The sequence below is a fragment of the Vulpes lagopus genome, chromosome 10 (assembly GCF_018345385.1).
Source record: "Vulpes lagopus strain Blue_001 chromosome 10, ASM1834538v1, whole genome shotgun sequence".
In the NCBI taxonomy this organism is placed as follows: domain Eukaryota; kingdom Metazoa; phylum Chordata; class Mammalia; order Carnivora; family Canidae; genus Vulpes; species Vulpes lagopus.
Genome location: NC_054833.1, coordinates 97,008,997 through 97,025,587, shown reverse-complemented (window position 1 = coordinate 97,025,587; position 16,591 = coordinate 97,008,997). Strand labels below are relative to the sequence as shown.

Below are 16,591 nucleotides of genomic sequence, written 5' to 3'. Positions count from 1 at the left end.
CCCCTCTTAGCTCAAGGGGAGACTTCAGGCACCTGGGAGGTGAGATGTGAGCGCATGAGGGCAGTTTATTGCCGTTCACTGCAACCTCAGCTCCTAGAACTGTGCTTGCCACAGAGTGGGCTCTCCACCCATGTGGCCCAGGAAGGGCCTCGCTTGTTCTTTGGAGAGTTTGGGTCTGGTGGCTTTAAGGACGACTAGGGCACATGATCCATCCATGGAAATTTGTTGGGCCTGTGTTTCCTACATAGGTTGGGGAGCTGAGGGGGGGATGTTCAGGGCGGCTTCTGATGGAATCTGGCAGCTAGACGCATTGGTTTTTAGGTCAGGAACCTGGGACAGTGGGAGGCAAGGGGCTCTGCATATCACCCACCGAGTCCCAACGCTGCCCAGTGTACGGACCCGGTCCTATTGCCTGCACATTCCTAAGCACTGGGGAATAGGTGAGTGTGACTATCAATTGATCAATCACTGCATATTTGTTAAGCCTGATCACGTGCAGGCGCTAAGCTAGCTCTGCTGTGAGCCAGGAACTGCCAGCTTCTGCCTTCATGGAACTCTTCTTGCAGCATCTTGGGGGCTCCGTGTCACTCACTTCAAACTAAAACCAAGAAGTAGTATTTAAAGATGACATCAATTCAAAACTTTTCCCCTGAGCACCTGCACAGGGAAACATTACAAAGAAGGAGTGGGGGGAAAGCGTGGAACTTTAGGTCAAACGGAATTACGGGTTCACATCTTGGCTGGATTCCCACCAGTTGTCTGATCATCTCTGAGCCTTAACTTCCTCACCTTTAAGAGGGGGATGATAATGATTTGTGTCTTCTGGGCTCCCTGGGGGAGAAAGAACAGACATGAAAGCTCTGGCATGGTACCTGGCACTTGGCATGCTGCTCATTGTTATCATGATATGCCTATGTAACGTTTACAAATCAACCACTGAACCCAAGCAGCAGCCGAGGATGTCTGGAATGGTGCTAGAAGAAATCAGGGATTTTTGCTCCCTGGTAAATCTCATCCTGCTGGAGTTTACCCCCTGGATGGGGAGAGGAGGGTCTGCGGATGTCCCTAAAGTGGACAGCAGCTGCTCTGAGCCATCCTACCCCGGGACTCCACGTTGGCTCCTATCATCTCCCTCCTGGGTACTCTTGACAGCCTCCTCACTGACTTCCCTGTCTCCAGGTTGCTCCTCTGCAAACCTTGACCATGTCATGCTGTGGCCAGTGACCTGATGAAGGTGATATCCACAACCCACTCCCTTGCATGGTCCATGTGGCGGCTTTCCACTGCTCTTGGTCTGGTCCCATTTCAGGGCACTCAGCCCCAGGTCACCTTTTAGCCTTCTGCCCTGCAAGCCTGGGGCACTTTGCAAGCCTTGTCAAATATATGTAGTTTCCTGGACAGGCTGAGTGTTATCTGACTTCTTACTTTTGTATGTGCCATCCCCTCTTCCAGAAGCACCTTTTCCCTTCTTTACCTGATTCCTGAAGACCTCCTGGAGTCAGGACATGTACCCCGGGGCCACAGTTTAGCTGGATCAGGTGTCCCCTCTCTTTTCCTGTAGCCTAAGCACAGCGTGATCATTGCCTTTACATTGTCCTAGACTCTAACTCTGAGCCTAATGAGCTAAATGCACCTGCAAGTTACTCAGCCTCTCTGTACCCTCACCTGCCAGAGGGGATGGTGATGGCACCTAGATTGTGGTTGCTCTGAGAAGGAGCAGTTGTATGCATGCAGAGCACTTAACATACAGGAAGAGCTCAATAAAGGGTTGAACAACTGGCCTAACCCCACCCCTTAATGGCCTGGAGGTTTTGGTCACAATCATGCCCTGAAACCACATCTATATCATGAGGTGGGGGTGTGGGCTTGACCCTTCCTTGCTTATTTTCTCAAGGCTGTAAACTTTAGAATTCGAAGATCAGAATTTGCCAGCAAATGGTGGAGGGTTGACCAATTCCCCATTTTCTCACCTAACTGCCTCTGCAGGGGGCCAGGAGGAGAGAACAGCTCTACCCCTCTCCTGACACAGGCCCTATGTGCCTCCCCACCCCTGCTGCAGCGCTGGCCAGGCTCAGGGATAGGATCCTTGCCAGGAGCCCCTCCATCTTGTCTGTTCTTGGGAGAGGGGTGGGGGGTGGGGGTCTAATTCCCCCTACAGGGATGCTGTGGGCAAACTGCCAGCATTCACCGTGCAATTCAATACACACTCACACGCTCACATATTCACTACGGAGGCACCTTCACTTAACAAAAAAGGCAAACACCTGGGGGTTTCAGTGGTATTAACTGCAGACCTGTGTGGCTGTGAGAAAGTCTGGCCGAGAAGCTGAGCATTTGCTGGGTGGCTTTAGGTGCCTCTCCCGAAGACAGAAAGGACATGTCCTTGTTGCAGAGTTGGAGGTCCTCGGTGACACCAGGGTGCTTCCAGTAGGGCTCTCTCCCAGCCTCGAGCGGGGCCTGGCGCTGCTGGGGCGCAGGCAGAGGAGCGGCCCTTAACTCTGGGGAGGGACTCTGTTGTGTAGGTCCCTAGAGTGGGGTCAGACTCGCGGGGGGGGGGCAGTCTGTCCCTCCCGGGGCCGCCTGGGGACCTCAAGGCCCAGGGCCCACGGACCTCTGTAAAGAGGCGGGGGGGGGGGGCGGCTGGCGGGGTCTCGCAGGCTGAGACAGCAGCGTGAGCTCATTGTCCGGATGACCGAGAGGACATTCTCAGTTGGAGGAACCATCCCTGGCCTTGGCCCCCTGTAGCCAGCCAGGTGGCCAGCCTGGGCGTGGGGGGGGTCCGGGGCCGCGCAGTCCCGCCGCCCGCCCCGCCGCCCGCCAGCCCAGCCCGGCCCGGCCCCGGGCTTGCACCTGGCCGCACCTCGGGCCGCCGCGTCCGTGCGTCCCGGGGCGCTGGCCGTCCGGGTCCTGGCCGCCCGGGGCGGGCCGCTCCGCTCCGCACCCGCCGGCCCGGCCCCGGCCCGGCCCCGGCCCCGGCCCCCGCCCGGGCACCCGCCTGGGCACCCGCGGGGGCGCGGCTGGCCGTGACGTCACGCGCCCCGCCCCCGCGGCCCCCGCCCACCCCCGCGCTCGGGGCGGGGCAGGCCGGGGCCGCGGGGGCTCGTCCGCCGCCGCCCCCTCCCCGGGGGCCGCCCCCTCCCGTCGGGCCGCCCTCGCCCTCGCGCCCTCGCGCCCTCGCGGCCGGGCCCGGCGGCCGACCCCGCCTGCGAGAGGCCGGAGCCGCGGCGGCCGCCGCCGTTGCCGCCATTGACGTCAGAGGGGCGGGCACATGACCCCGCGGGGACCAATCGCGCGGGCGCCGAGCGGCTTCTGCAATCTCTCAACTGAGCCGGCCCCCGCGGCCCCCGCCGCACACTCGCCCGCGGACGGCCGCCCAGACACACGTACTGTACACACGAGCGGGCGGCGGGGCCGAGACACGCCCGCCGCCGCCCCGGCCCCCGCCGCGCCCGGCCCCCGCCGCCGCCGCCGCCGCCGCCGCCGCGAGCATGCACCCGACGAGCTAGGAGGAAGCGGAGCCGCGAGGAAGCGCCCGCCGCCCGCCGCCCGCCGCCCGCCGCCCCGCGCCCGCCCCGCCGCCGCCGCCGCCGCCCCCAGCCCCACGCCCCCCACCTTCCTGGGCGGGGGGGGGGTGCGGGCCGCCGCGCGGGGGCCCCGCCGCCCCGGCAGCCCCGGCCAGCCCCCTCTGCCCGCCCCCGGCCCGGCCCGGCCGGCCATGGATCTGACCAGCAGCGCGGGCGGCGGCGGCGACCCCCGGCAGATCGAGGAGACCAAGCCGCTGCTGGGGGGCGACGTGCCGGCCCCCGAGGGCGCCAAGCCGGGCGCCGTGCCGTGCCGCCGGGCCCTCCTGCTGTGCAACGGGATGAGGTACAAGCTGCTGCAGGAGGGCGACATCCAGGTCTGTGTCATCCGGCACCCGCGGACCTTCCTCAGCAAGATCCTCACCTCGAAATTCCTGAGGCGCTGGGAGCCGCACCACCTCACGCTGGCCGACAACAGCCTGGCGTCCGCCACGGTGAGCCGCCCCGCGCGCCGGCCCGCGCCCCCGGCCCGCGCCCCGCCCCCGCCCCCGGGCCCCCGGGGCCCCCGCCCGCGCCCGCGCCCCCGCCCCCGCCCCCTCGGGGACCGGGCCTCGAACTCTGCACAGGACCCGGCCCGCCGCAGCCCGGGCCCGGGGGCTCGCCCAAGGCCGGCGGGGCCCGGCTCGACCTGCGCGGGGGGGGGGGGGGCACGAAACAACCCCACAAATAAAGAAGGAAAACCTAACAACCTCGGAACCCCCAAACCCAGAGAATTTCCAGAAGCCCGTCCCTTCCTGGGCTCCACTGCCTTTTTCCTGCCCAGGCTGGGAGGCAAGACCGGCTGCTTCCCTTTCTGTGAAAAATCTCTTGGGCACGTTGAGAGGCTGGGAGGGGGGGAGGGGGGGAGGGGCAGGGGTCCCGGACCCCCTCCGCGCCGAGGGCGGCCAAGTTCTGGGGTGGAAGCTGGCCTGTGGGCCCGGCTCTCGCATTGTCTGTGGAGTGTGTGTATACGTGCGCTCTGCTGCCGGGTTTATTTTGTTATTGTTATTGTTTGGAATACATGGCTGGGACTGGGTCCGCTGGATGAGCAGGAGAGGAGTCAAGCTGTGTTTCTGAAATCCAGGCTGCAAGGTGGAAGACCGCGGTGGTGGGGTCGCCGGGGATGGGGGGTGGCGGGCAGGAGCCTGAAGCAGGATGCTTTGTGTTTTGCAACAAGGACAGTTTAAAGCACCAGCTCTGCTCGGGCCTGAGCCTTGCCGAGGGGATCCCGTCCTCCGGGCGGCTGGCAGGTCTTCCCCAGAATGCACACTCCCCCTGGAGTGGCCTGATCCTGTTTACCAAGCACAGTTGTTGGAGGGGTGGTGGTGGTGGTGGTGGTGGTGGTGGTGGTGGTGGCAGTGGTGGTGGTGGCAGCAGAATCCAATGCCTGCCCACACCTGTGCCAAGAAAACCCAGCCAGGAAACAGGGTGTCGCTTACATGGCATGTCACAAACGTGTAGCGTGTGTAGACATTTCCCCTGGATCCATGTTCCCTTGGCAGTATGTCACAGGCCGTGACATACACTCCAAGGAATGGGGAGGGGGAAAAGTTAGCAGAAGAAGCCCTACTCATTGAAACCACTCCCCCCTCCCGAAAGCATTGAAGCACACGAGGACTCTTATTCTGAATTTTGGGTCCGACGTGCTCAGAACACCTATTTTTTTTTTTTTTTTCTTTCCTGTGGGCAGGTTGGTGCAGTATCTGCAAAGACTTCTTCCTCAGGGAGGATCGCTAGTTGCCGCGAAGCGGTCTGTCCCGGGTTCAGGCTCATACATGTTCTTAAACCCGTCGGAGCCACAGGCCTTGGCGTTTGGCTTTTCGTTTGATGGAGGGAGAACCTTAGAGAATTCACCAGCACGCAGTGTTTCAGGGAGGAAGCAGTGCCCTCAGTAGTTCCCTGCCTGGGATCAAGAGCCCCCAGATCTGGCTTCAGAATTTTCCCCTGCTTTGGGGAGGGGGGTGCGTTGTTGCTTTTCTGGCCACCACCACCCTTCTTCCCCCAACATGAAGGGGAGCTGGGAGAGGGAGGAAGTTGTTGAGAGGCACAGGGACCCTCCATGGGAGAAGCCCGGAGTGTGCGCTGCTGCTGTTGCTGCTGCTGGCCATGGTCTGGGGGAAGCCAGCCTTGGAGTCCCCCCCCCCCCCAAACTTACTCTGATTGCTCAAGAGGTATATAGGAGAGAGAGAGGAAGAGAAAACAAAGACTGAGGCTGGCCACTGGTTTCTTAGGCAGCGAGAGGCCCCAGCACCACCTTCACCCACCGAGGTGGGTGGCACCTTCATGGCTTGGGCCTCTCTGGAGAGGAGCTGTGATTTTCAGGACGGGGGACTGAGGGCCATCCGTGGAGCAGATTTGTCTCAGCAGAACCCTGTTCTGGTGTTGGAAATGTGGAGGAGGAGCTATGAGCAAGTGTCCAGTGGGCTGGCAAATCTGCCTTCCTCTGCCTGTGGCCACCAACCCCTCTGAGCAGGGGGTGTCCTTGGATTTTGCGATGGTGGGCTCCACCGGGGGCACAGGTGCTCTCTGTGCCAGCCCCTGTGAGTGTGGAGGGGGCTGCTGAGGGCAGTCCCGGCTGTGGCGGTGGCCTCCAGGGCAGAGGTGGGGTTGGAACTGCACCAGGGCCCTTGTCCCATCATGAGACACCTGGTTGGTGTCCAGGCTCTGGGGAAGCAAAGCAGCCCCTGAAGGGCTTCCCTGAGGCCTGGGCATTATGTAATCTGTCTGCATTTTATAGTGTGGCCCAAGCACACTGTTGAGAAATATTAGCCCAAATGAAACAAAGGTGAATTTGAGTGTAGTTCACTACAACAGAAGCCCTGGGCAGCCCAGTGGCTTTGCAGAGTCCCCTGGCCCAGCCTCAAGCTGCCGATAGATCCGGTATGTTCCTTATCAGGCCTTATCGTTCCATGAAATGTACATCATCCATGTATTAACCCGTCTTGCACAGCCCAGCTCAGAACCATCTGGTAATTATCTAGTTAATTGTGTGGGCTTCAGGAACAAGGCTCAGAGTGATTGATCTGGATTCAAACCGATAAACAAACCAAATACACTCCTGCCCAAACCATCTTTGGAGTCTGTCTACACTGATCCAATTAACTGGATCGTTGTCAGAGATAAAGGCTTCCAGGACCACAGCTGCATCAGGCTAGGGTGCAAGCACATGGGGAGCTCCCAGCCCGCCCCGGTAGGCTGCTCCAGCTGGGTACACCCTCCCAGGTGGACCTCAGTTGATTCCCCGCTGGGGGGATGGGCTCCATCTGGGGCCTTTGGGGGTTGGCCTCGTAGCCCCCTGGCCTGGCCGTAAACTTTGCCCTCTGTGGGGTCAGGTTGGAGCTTGCCCCTGTGCCAGTCTCCCGGGCCAGTTACTGATTAAATCCTTGCAGAGCCAGCAGAGTGCCTGACGCGGCCTGTGACAGCGCTGGGCCTGATGCACTCTGCTCGAGACTTTGGATCCCCAGTGCTCATAAACAAAGAAGGAAACACAAAGGCTACAGTGACCTGGCTGACACGTGAGGGGTGATGGGGAGGCGTCGGCCTCCTCCCCGGGGTACACACGACCACACCTGCAGGCCTGCCCAGACCACGGCCTAGACGCGGTGCCTCATTCCCCTTTTGCATCCAGACTTCTCATTCCCCCAGCCTCCTTGGGCTTTTCGTGGCTGCTGACTGTAGTGTGGGTTGTAGCCAAGGGCCAGGAGTTCTGCAGAAGCAGCCGAGTCCCCAAGACCAGAATCCATTTTGCTGTTCTCATGTGTGGGTTGAATTTGATCACCTGCTAGACATGTTTGTCCGCTGGAAGAGGGCTTTTGTCTGCGTGCTTTGTTTCTCTGCACCGAAGAAGCACAAATAAGCTGCCTACCTTTTCTTTCACCTTATTTTATTACACGCAGCACATGGCAGCTCAGAACGGTGGGTCCAGCCCGAAAAGTCGTTTATTCCTTGACCAAACAGGTCGGGGACTGGAGCTCAGGTGACAGTGGCCTTCTTTCTTTTCAAGCCTTAATTCCTCAGTGACTTGTTTTTAAATTTTCTCCATGCTGCAGCCCCGACTGCAAGGTTCCTGGGCTTTTTATCATGGTGAGGAAAAGCGAAGTCGCCTCAGTCCTTGTTGGTCTCTATAGTCGGGTGTTCTCTCGGGGACAGCAACCTTCTGAACCTGGAGGATTTTGTTAACTAAGCACCTGCTGGGTGTTCAGTGCTGAGTGGAGAGCCCATCCCCACAGTGTGGTTCCCGCCTGAGAATTAAAGTCTGTGTCCTCCAGGGTAGTCACAGGTCCCCCGGGGACATGTCTGCGTGTGCATGCGCACGCGTGTTCAGTTTTTTTCCACTTTGTCACCTGCCCCACTCCTGTCTGTCCATCCTTCCCGCCTTTGGTTTATTTGATGTTTTCTGTGGCAGTGAGTAAACAGAAATAAATTTTTTTTTTCTTGCAGTACCATTTGTCATAAGATTTTGGAGTCTATCAAGTTTGTTTCCCGGGTAACATGTCTGATTGGAACGGTGGAGGGGGGGGGGCCGGAGACAGAGGAGGAAAAAAAATCTAAATTCTCCGTAAACAGCAAACATGTTCTGCCTTTCTCAGGTTATAATAAATAAACACATTTTAAGGAGGGAGTAAGTTTTGATGCTGCCATTTGCCTAGTACATGTGGAGGTGCTCTCTCTGGCCATGAGCAAAATAGTGCCAGTCCAGGTGGACGGTTTCATGGCATGTGGCTGGGCTTTGCTGCCAAACTGGCGATGGAGACAGGCGTGTCCTACTGGCTTGGGCTCCTTGGCCTACAAGTGGTTTCTGGCTTGGCATTTCTTGCTCCTGCACCCGCCGACTCTCCTGGCAGTGGGAGAGGGCATTAGGGTAGCCTGGCAGTGTGTTGTCCTGAGACCCCAAGCTGTCTCACGGTTCCTTATGGCCAGCCTTGGGGAACCAGGGTGGCTTCTTCTCCAGGCCGGCCAAGCTTAGACCACGTGTATGGCACCCTCGTGGTGTTTTGGTGGAATAGACATTTGAGGTGGTTGAATTATGCCTTCGATTAAAGGATTAAATGAGATTAAGTGAGGCAATGTGATATGGTTTAGGGCGTCCCCACCAAGAGGCAGAACCAGCCTGGGCTTTGCTGTCACATGGAGCTGGGTCTTAATTCTGAGGTTGTGATTTCCTGGCTGTGTGATTTTTATTTAGCACATTGCTTTCCCTTGGTGGGCCTTGCTTTCTTTCCATCTGGGGGATGGTGTAATCCTACCTCATTTGTGGGGTTTCTGTAAGCTTTGGAGATTATTCAGAGTCATACCTAGTAGGACAGCCAGCATAGGGTAGGAATGTGAGCAGGGGCCAATATTCCAATTTGCGTTTTCTTAATTGCCCCAAGAGAGCTTCTTGAAATTCTGCACAAGTAGAAAGGACTGTTGCTATTTAAAAGTGGGCAGTCTCTAGAGAAAAGTCTCCTTCGATGAGCAGTGTGCTTGGGAAAGTTAGGGGTACTTAGCAGATCTGGTGTATTTGAAGGCAGTGAGATTGTTGAAAGCAATTTAAGGAAGGCTCCTCAGGAACGCAGTCTAGTTTCTTTAACAAAACACCCCACAAAGCTCTCTTTTTTTAATTGCAACAATAATGTGTGCATCAAATAAATGCAGATGGTACAACAAGGCATATCAGGAAAAAACGAGCTTTCAGGCCCCCCTAGTCCCCTGGTTCGCCTCTTTGTAGGCTCACCCTGTTCCTCATTTCTTATGTATCCTTGCTGATCATTCTGGGCGTTTACATACCGCTGTGGGCCGTGATTGGTCACTGGACAGCATCTTTTGGAGATGATTCCAGATCTGTGCATGCACAGCTGCCTGACTATTTGTCACGGTTGTGTAGTGCTCTGTTGTTGAAGTGCGACATGATGCTGGTAGACCATCTTCTGTTGTTGGACATTGAGGATAGACCCAATTTTTTGCAGTTTGAAACAAGACACTTGCCATTTTTATTCAGTGGAGTTGTTCCCGTTTTGATTTTTTGGATGTGTTTTGCTTCTTTGGTGGGTGTTCAAATATTTAGTCCCAGAAACCTTTGCAAGGAGGAGCTGACTTTCCCTCAGAGGGGGAAAGGGAGTGTGGCCTGGGGTCATTGCTGCCTACAGCCCTACTTCCATCTGGCTTCAAGTCACCAGCCACGGAGCCACCGTGTAGAGACCTGGCCCCCACGCCCCAGGAGCGGACCACAGGTGAGGGGGGCGCTCTGAGCAGTCACGCTGACCTGTGGCTCGAGGGCAAGAGTCTGTGCAGCCCAGGCTGGCTGTTTCCTGCTCCACCTGAGAGCATCGTGTCTATCCCTAGACTTCCTGCTTCCCCAGGATGGGAGCCAGGCTGCCCGCCCCGTGGTAGAGAAAGGGAGGAAGTGAGAATGTCTCTTCCCCACTCCTGGCCCTGGTGACAAAGCACCCAGTGAGTTCAACGGGGCGCCGAGGGAGGCGGTGCACCATTTGAAAGGAAGCTTTGCTGACATCAGCAGAGCCATAACCAAAGGGTGATGAGGCCTGTGTGTGTGTGTGTGTGTGTGTGTGTGTGTGGTGTCCCTGTGTACTGAGGCAAAGGAGATCTCCGAGGAAACATTTTTGGTGCAGACATTGGTGCCTGTGTTCAGTGGCCAGTTATACCTGCCACGTGCAGGTGTGTCAGTGTTGGGCTGTGCAGGGCGGTAGCTGCAGGGGAGCTGCCAGACCCAGTGGAGTGGTCAGACAGATGAGCTGGAGTCCCTACCCTGCAGCTTCCTAGCTGGGAGGTGACCTGCCTAACAGTCTGTATTTACCTAAAAAATTCAGATTGTGGGGATTTCTTTTTAGCCTTGATGCCTGTGAGGTTAAGTGAGGTAAGGCATGATAGTTTATTCACACATGTATTCAACAGACAAAGTGCTCTAGGCACTTTGAAGAAAAAAAGACCCTGCTCTCTAGAACTGCCTGTTGGTGGGATGGATGAAGATAATAAACTACTAAACAAGGAGATACAAAATTTGTCTGTTGGTAACAGGGGTCCTAGGGGAAACAAAGCAGGCAGGTAGATTGGGTGTTCAGAGCCTGGGGACTGGCATCCTTGCTGCTTTGCACATGGCAGTCAGGGAATTGGGTGAGAGCATCCCAGGCAGAGAGAGTGGCAAGTGCAAAGGCCCTGAGGCTGGATCATACTTAGAAATCACCTAGTAAAGTGGCATTTAGTAAATGCTGTGCAATTGTTATTACCTCTGTTTTCTAGGAGCTGTTATCATCTATTCAAAATATTTATGAACACCCAGAATCTAGTGTTAGGTGTTAGGCATACAGGGAGCTCCCCACCCCATGGAGCTTTCATTTTAGTGCTTCTGGGGTGTGTGTGTGTGTGTGTGTGTGTGTGTTTTAGTTAGCCCAGCTCCCTCTCAAAAGTGAATAGCTTTGGAGCAGTGCTGTCAGAGACTCTTAAATTATAAAACAAAACTTAAAAACCAGCTGCCTAAAAAAAAAAAAAAAAAACCAAAAAAAAACAAAAAAAAAACCAGCTGCCTTTGTCCATTTTGAGTTACAAAGGTCGGAGGACCTAGAGCATGTGAATTATTGAATTTGCCTCTGGCATTTTGGTGGGGATCGGGGGAAGTGGTGAAGGGAAGTATGTTGCCCAGAGACCCTTACAAATGACTCAGCAGCAAGACCGGTATTCACACCCAGGACTCCTGCCTCCCAGCACCTTCCAGTGCCTTCTAGAACCTTCCTGTGCCTTCAGTCTTCCTTTTTCTTTGCTTTCCTGCTGTTTTCAAGCTGCTATCAGAAATGATATCAAGAAAGCATATAAGCAGATTAGGCTGAGTAAACTCCCTTTGGAGGGAAGCAGAAGAGCTGGATTCTCCAGTCCCTGGGCTGGTTGGGTCTAGCTCAGGTGGGGTCATCAGGAGAGGGAAGATAACACTGGAACTTTTGGTTTTTTTCCAGGTGTCTTGAGTCAGTCCCAAGCTCTAAAAGGCCTGGAAAAGCTGCAGACGGGAGGTACAATCTGGAGAAACTCAGGCCCAGCCTGCCTGGCCCCTCTTTGGCTCACTGTCTGAGCCAGGTGGATGTGATCAGTGGCACATGCTAGCGTGAGGCTCCAAGGGCCAGTGGAGCCATCCGTGTGAATGGGGCTGGGCAACAGTCGGGGTAGGTTCACTCTCTGCTGTAACAACCAGCCCCCAAATCTGGGTGGCTTCACACAGCATGGCTTATTTCTTGTTCTCATCAGTCTGGTGGGGGATTCTGGCCTACTGGGCACCTGGCTACTTCTTGTGGTGTCACTGGCTGCTCTCGGGGGCCTCACGGAATGGGTGATGGGGAGAGGGTGAGAGTCCCAGGCTGAGCTGTTGGTAGGTTTGGCCACTCTGCAGCTCACACCTCTGTCATGTGACAGCCGTTGAGCTCAGAGAAGCTGGGTTCTGGAGAAAGGAGGCCGTGGAATGATGAGGACTCCCCCCAGAATTGCTGGGATGCCGCAGAGGTCTGGAGGTCTTCAAGGTACTGGCTGCAGAGTTGCTTCTCTGGAAGGGAAATGCAAATGCCATGAGCTCTTCTTGTTCCTGGTTTGAGCTTAGTGGTGGGTCAGGAAGTTTGCAGTCTTCTCTCTGGTCGAGAATAAAATAGGCTAAGCAAATGTATTGCAAAGAATGGAGCAGTGCAGTCATGGTTACAGTAACATTTATTGACTGCCTACTGTGTGCAAAGAGTTGAGCGGAGAAGCATAGGCAGGTGTGTGCCCCAGCGTGGGTGTGCATGTCCGTGAATCTACGCACATCCAGCGGATATATATATAAAATTATTTCAGACTCTTGCAGAAACATCTTAGTTAAGAATCAGTGGGCTTATCAGTTTAGTGTTTGCTGGTGTTTGGCAGACATTCCTTTGTGAATTTGTCAAGTGAGTTCAGGGAACTGGTGTTGGGAAGTGAATGCCAAGTATTTGTAGAGTAAGCACCAGGCACTAAGTTTGTGAGTCGAGTACCAGACACTGTGTGTGCAGAGGGAGTCTCCCGGGTACTGCGTTTGCCAGTGAGTGCTCCCTGGTACTGTGCTTACAAAGTGAGTGCTCCCAGGGACGGCACTTGCAGAGTCAGATCTCGTCTTCGGTCCCCAAGGCTCAATTACACTGGGGTACACTACAAACTTTGATGCACTAGAAGTCAGAGAGGTCTGTGTCTTGTCTCGCTATTTGGAGGGAGGAGGAAGTGCCGCCAAAAGGGCAGGTGTTTTCAGGAAGGACTTTGCAGGAGAGACACTTCTAGACAGACCCAGGATTGAGACGGGCAGAGATGGGGGTGGGGGCCAAGGCTGGGAACCCACAAGGGGAGAAGTAAGCAAGGAGGGTGAGGCCAGACCCCCTGGGGCACATTCTGGGTGGCCTGTGCCATTCTCCCTGAGCAGCGTGCACCACAGGAGAGTAGGAGTCTGAAGTGGAGACGGGATCACTTCCCAGAGTGGGAGCCTCAGGTCAGGGCAAGGTTGGTGCTGGATTCACCAGGGCATGGTCAGGCCAAGAGGGCCCTGGTCACATTGCAGAGAGACAGGACACTGGCTGCCAGCTGGGAGTCTGGGATCGCCCCCAGTGGAAGCTTCATGAGTGCAGGGATCTGAGTCATCCGGGCCAGGTGTCTGTCACAATAGTGACCATGGTGGCAAGAACTTGTGAGTGTTCCTTTTGCCAGGTGCTGTGCCAGGTGGTGACATGGGTGATCCCTGTGCAGCCCAATGACATACTGTTTCTCTGTCCAGTTTACAGATGGGGACATTGAGGCCTGGCTTCTCAGCAGATATTCTTTGGCTAGATGAGCAGATGAGCGAGTGAAGGAGTAAGGGAATGACTTTGCTCATGGTTGGTTCTTCTTTATTGGAAGGGGAGAGGGAAGAGCTGTGCTTAGACTTCCACCCTCCACCCCTGTGACCCTGTGTGTCTCTGGCCCTCTGCGTGACAGGCATATCACACTTACACTGCTCTCCCCTCCAGGACTGCCGAGGCAGACGAGATGGTGTGTGCAGCGGACCTATGTGGCACATGGTGTGCACAGCCAGCCTCAGGGGTGGACACAGGCCCAAGGGTTCCTGGCCTGCTGCCTTACCCGTGAGGCTGCCAGGCTCAGCTGGCCAGCTGGGAGCTCCTGATGGGCTTCCATCAGAGGCCTTTGATACTTTCTAAGCCCTGGACCTGAAACCTCCCCTGTCAGCTTTAGCTCCCAAGGCTACCCCTCTGGAACCTTCCCTCCAGCCCCAGCCTGGTTCTGGGGTTCTTAGGAAGGTAGCACTGTCAGGCTGAGGCCCAGGGCAGGAATGGCGGTTTGCTTTGGATCTGCAGTGGGGTCTAGGGCTGGCGGGCTATGAGGTGGTGGGGCAGGGCTGCCCCTTTGGAAAGGGGAACAGTGACTTGGCTGACATCCATCTCTCGCTCTGGTTGATTCATGTGTCATGGCCCTGTGACCGAGGCTTGCTTTGGGAGTGGGGAAGCTGAAAGCACTTAAACTGTCCTTGTGTTCTGGTGGCTGCTAAGCTTGGGGACCCAAGCAGGGTCAGTCTGTGGTATCCGATGGATGCAGAGTCCCACATGCAGAGTCCCTTGGATGTATTTGTGCATTTATGCTCACATCAGCCTCCGGGGTTCCTGTTTATACATGGAAACCGAAGCTCTGAGAGTCTCAGGCTATACATCTGGAACCCAGACAACCTACATCCAGAGCTGAAGACCTTCCCCACGTGCTGCCATGTCTCCTGGCTGGGCAGGGTGAGCTTGTTTAATCATCACGATGCCCCTGTGAGGTGTTGCTCCTATTTCCCCCATTTTACAGATGAGCATACTGAGGCCCAGGGAGATGATATCACTAGTTACACAGCTAGTATTGGTTGGAGCCAGGATTTGAACCCAGGCTGTCTGGCTCCAGAGTGTAAGTAACTGTGGGTATCCTGGGAGCAGGGCTGAAGAGCAGACGGTGAGAAAGACCCAGAGTGGCCAGGCTGGTGTTCCACACTGAGAGGAGGGCCTTGCAGTGGTGGAGTAGAGGTGTGTGTTTGGGGACAGCACAGTGTTTCTTCGCCCTGGGGGGTGCAGGCCTGTCTGTGGGAGAGCCCAGGTGGACATTCTCACTTGCCCCATGTCAATCTCAGGATGGTGGACTGAGCCCTGGGGAGTCTTACTTTCCCAGCCTGAGATGGCCTGGCCTTGAGGAGGTGTCCATCAGAGCTGGCTGTGATGACCTGACTACGGTGAGCGTGAAGTCCAGGGTCCACTGGGAGTGCACGTCCTGCCCTGCCCTGCCTGCCATCCGGCTCCACTACCTCGGAGCTCTGGCATAGCACCTCTTCTCTCTGCCTTGGTGGAGGCCAGCAGCCCCTGGAGTCTTCCCTGACCCCCCAGTGAGGGCTCCCTTTCCCAGCCTGATGCCCCTTGCCTCTTTGCCTATCAGCCTTCTCTACTGGCTGTTCATGTTTGCACTTGTAAAATGAAAACAATCACTCAGGGATGATGATCTTATAGAACAAAGAAGCAAAATTTCTCCCTATGATCCCAGCCTCCCAGAAGTCATGCATATGAACATTTGAGGGGGGGGGGGGTTGGCCTCTGTGCTTTTCCTAGATGAGTATGTAAGGCACCCATGAGATCCTTTGCACAGCAAGCAGGGATTAGGTCTTGTTCGTAAACACTAAGCCATTAGGACCATTATCTCCAAGTTTTTCAACTTTGTGCCTGTTGATATCAGGGCCCAGATCATTCTTTGTGGCAGGGGCCATCCTGGGCATTTCAGGATGTAGAGCATCTCAGGCCTCAAACCACTAGATGCTCCTCATAGTTGTAATGGCCAAAAATGCCCATAGACATTGCCCCGTGTCCCCTGGGGGCACCAGTCCTGGTTGAAACCCCAGTTAGCTCATTTAATATCCTACCCACTCTGAGGGGCTCTGTTTGACAGAGTAAGCCCTGGCTGTGCACTGGCCTGTGGCAGAGCTGGGAGCTGGTCACCTGGATCCACCAGAACCCAGCACAGAGGGAGTAAGGAGAACTTTGTGGGGACTGCAGGAGCCCAGATGCCTGTGTCTGGCCTGGCATGGGGCCAAGTGGCAGGGCTCTCCAGCAGGGACCCTGGAAGGAAATCCCGCTGGCCAGAGCATTAGCAGGCTTCCCACCCCTTTGATCCCTAGATCGGCCCCCCTGCTGTGCCTGCCTTGATGACTCAGGACTTCAGAGATCTGGGTTGTTGAAAGGAGAATTGCATCATGCCAATAAAATAAAGAAAGAAAAATTAGCATTAGAAAGTTTTGGTGTGAGGAAAATGAAGCAGCCTGTCAGAAGTAAAGCGTTTTTTTTTGGGGGGGGGGGGGCGGGAATGTGGCGAGGAGAGAGAGAGGGCTGGTGGGGAGGCTACCTGGTTACAGCGCTCTTCTAAGAAGGCCTTCATCTGCTTGACTGAAGCCCCACCCAAGGCCATGCATTGGGTCTGTCTGCCTTTTGGAGCTAGTTGAACCACACCACCAGAAAAGATACAAAAAGTTGCTCCTACACCAGGAGGTGTATGTGTGGGTCCTGCCAGCAGGTGCACTGCAGGAGTGAGGGGCTTAGGTTAGGGCTTAGGTTAGGTGTTGCTCTCTTCTAATGCCCTGGTGGTAAGCAGGGCCCCCTTTGGGCCAGGAGAGCCAAGCCCTGGCTGGATCTCAGCCCTTATCCAGCCCTGGCATGCCCTCGTCCACGTTCAGGGCAGCCTTGCTTGAAGGAATCTATGTTGAGGATTGGGGAGCAGCACACACCCTGCCCCCACTACGGAACCCATGGTGGAGATGGAGACGCTAAAGACCCTGCCTCCCCAGGTCGGTCCCCATCAGGGCCCTCACTGTCATCAGGTAATGTGGTTCCAAGTGCTGGCCACTGTTGTTGGATTCAGACGCTTGATATTAGGGCCTGTGGCCAAGGGCATGGTCCAGTTCTGTTTCCACATCTATAAGAGGGAGATAATAGTAGCCACCTCCCAAGCTGTCCCTAAGGGTAAAGAAGATCGTAGATGGGGAGCTTAGA

The 16,591-nt window shown here is 56.0% G+C and overlaps 1 protein-coding gene and 1 long non-coding RNA gene across 2 annotated transcripts in view; one reads left to right on the top strand and one right to left on the bottom strand.

Annotated features, from left to right (window-relative positions):
- Positions 1–458: 458 nt before the first annotated feature.
- On the bottom strand, positions 459–2,409 carry LOC121499498. The gene is made up of 3 exons (XR_005990145.1): positions 2,265–2,409; positions 790–831; positions 459–598 (listed from the first exon to the last, which is right to left on the bottom strand). It is a non-coding gene; the product is annotated as an uncharacterized LOC121499498 (long non-coding RNA).
- A 1,211-nt stretch (positions 2,410–3,620) lies between these two features.
- LOC121499956 (c-Maf inducing protein) overlaps positions 3,621–16,591 on the top strand; it is a 229,222-nt gene continuing 216,251 nt past the window's right edge. Inside the window, exon 1 of the mRNA XM_041771256.1 lies at positions 3,621–4,015. Within this exon, the coding sequence (XP_041627190.1) occupies positions 3,716–4,015 (300 nt within the window). The 5' untranslated portion in view covers positions 3,621–3,715. The remainder of the gene's footprint in view (positions 4,016–16,591) is intronic.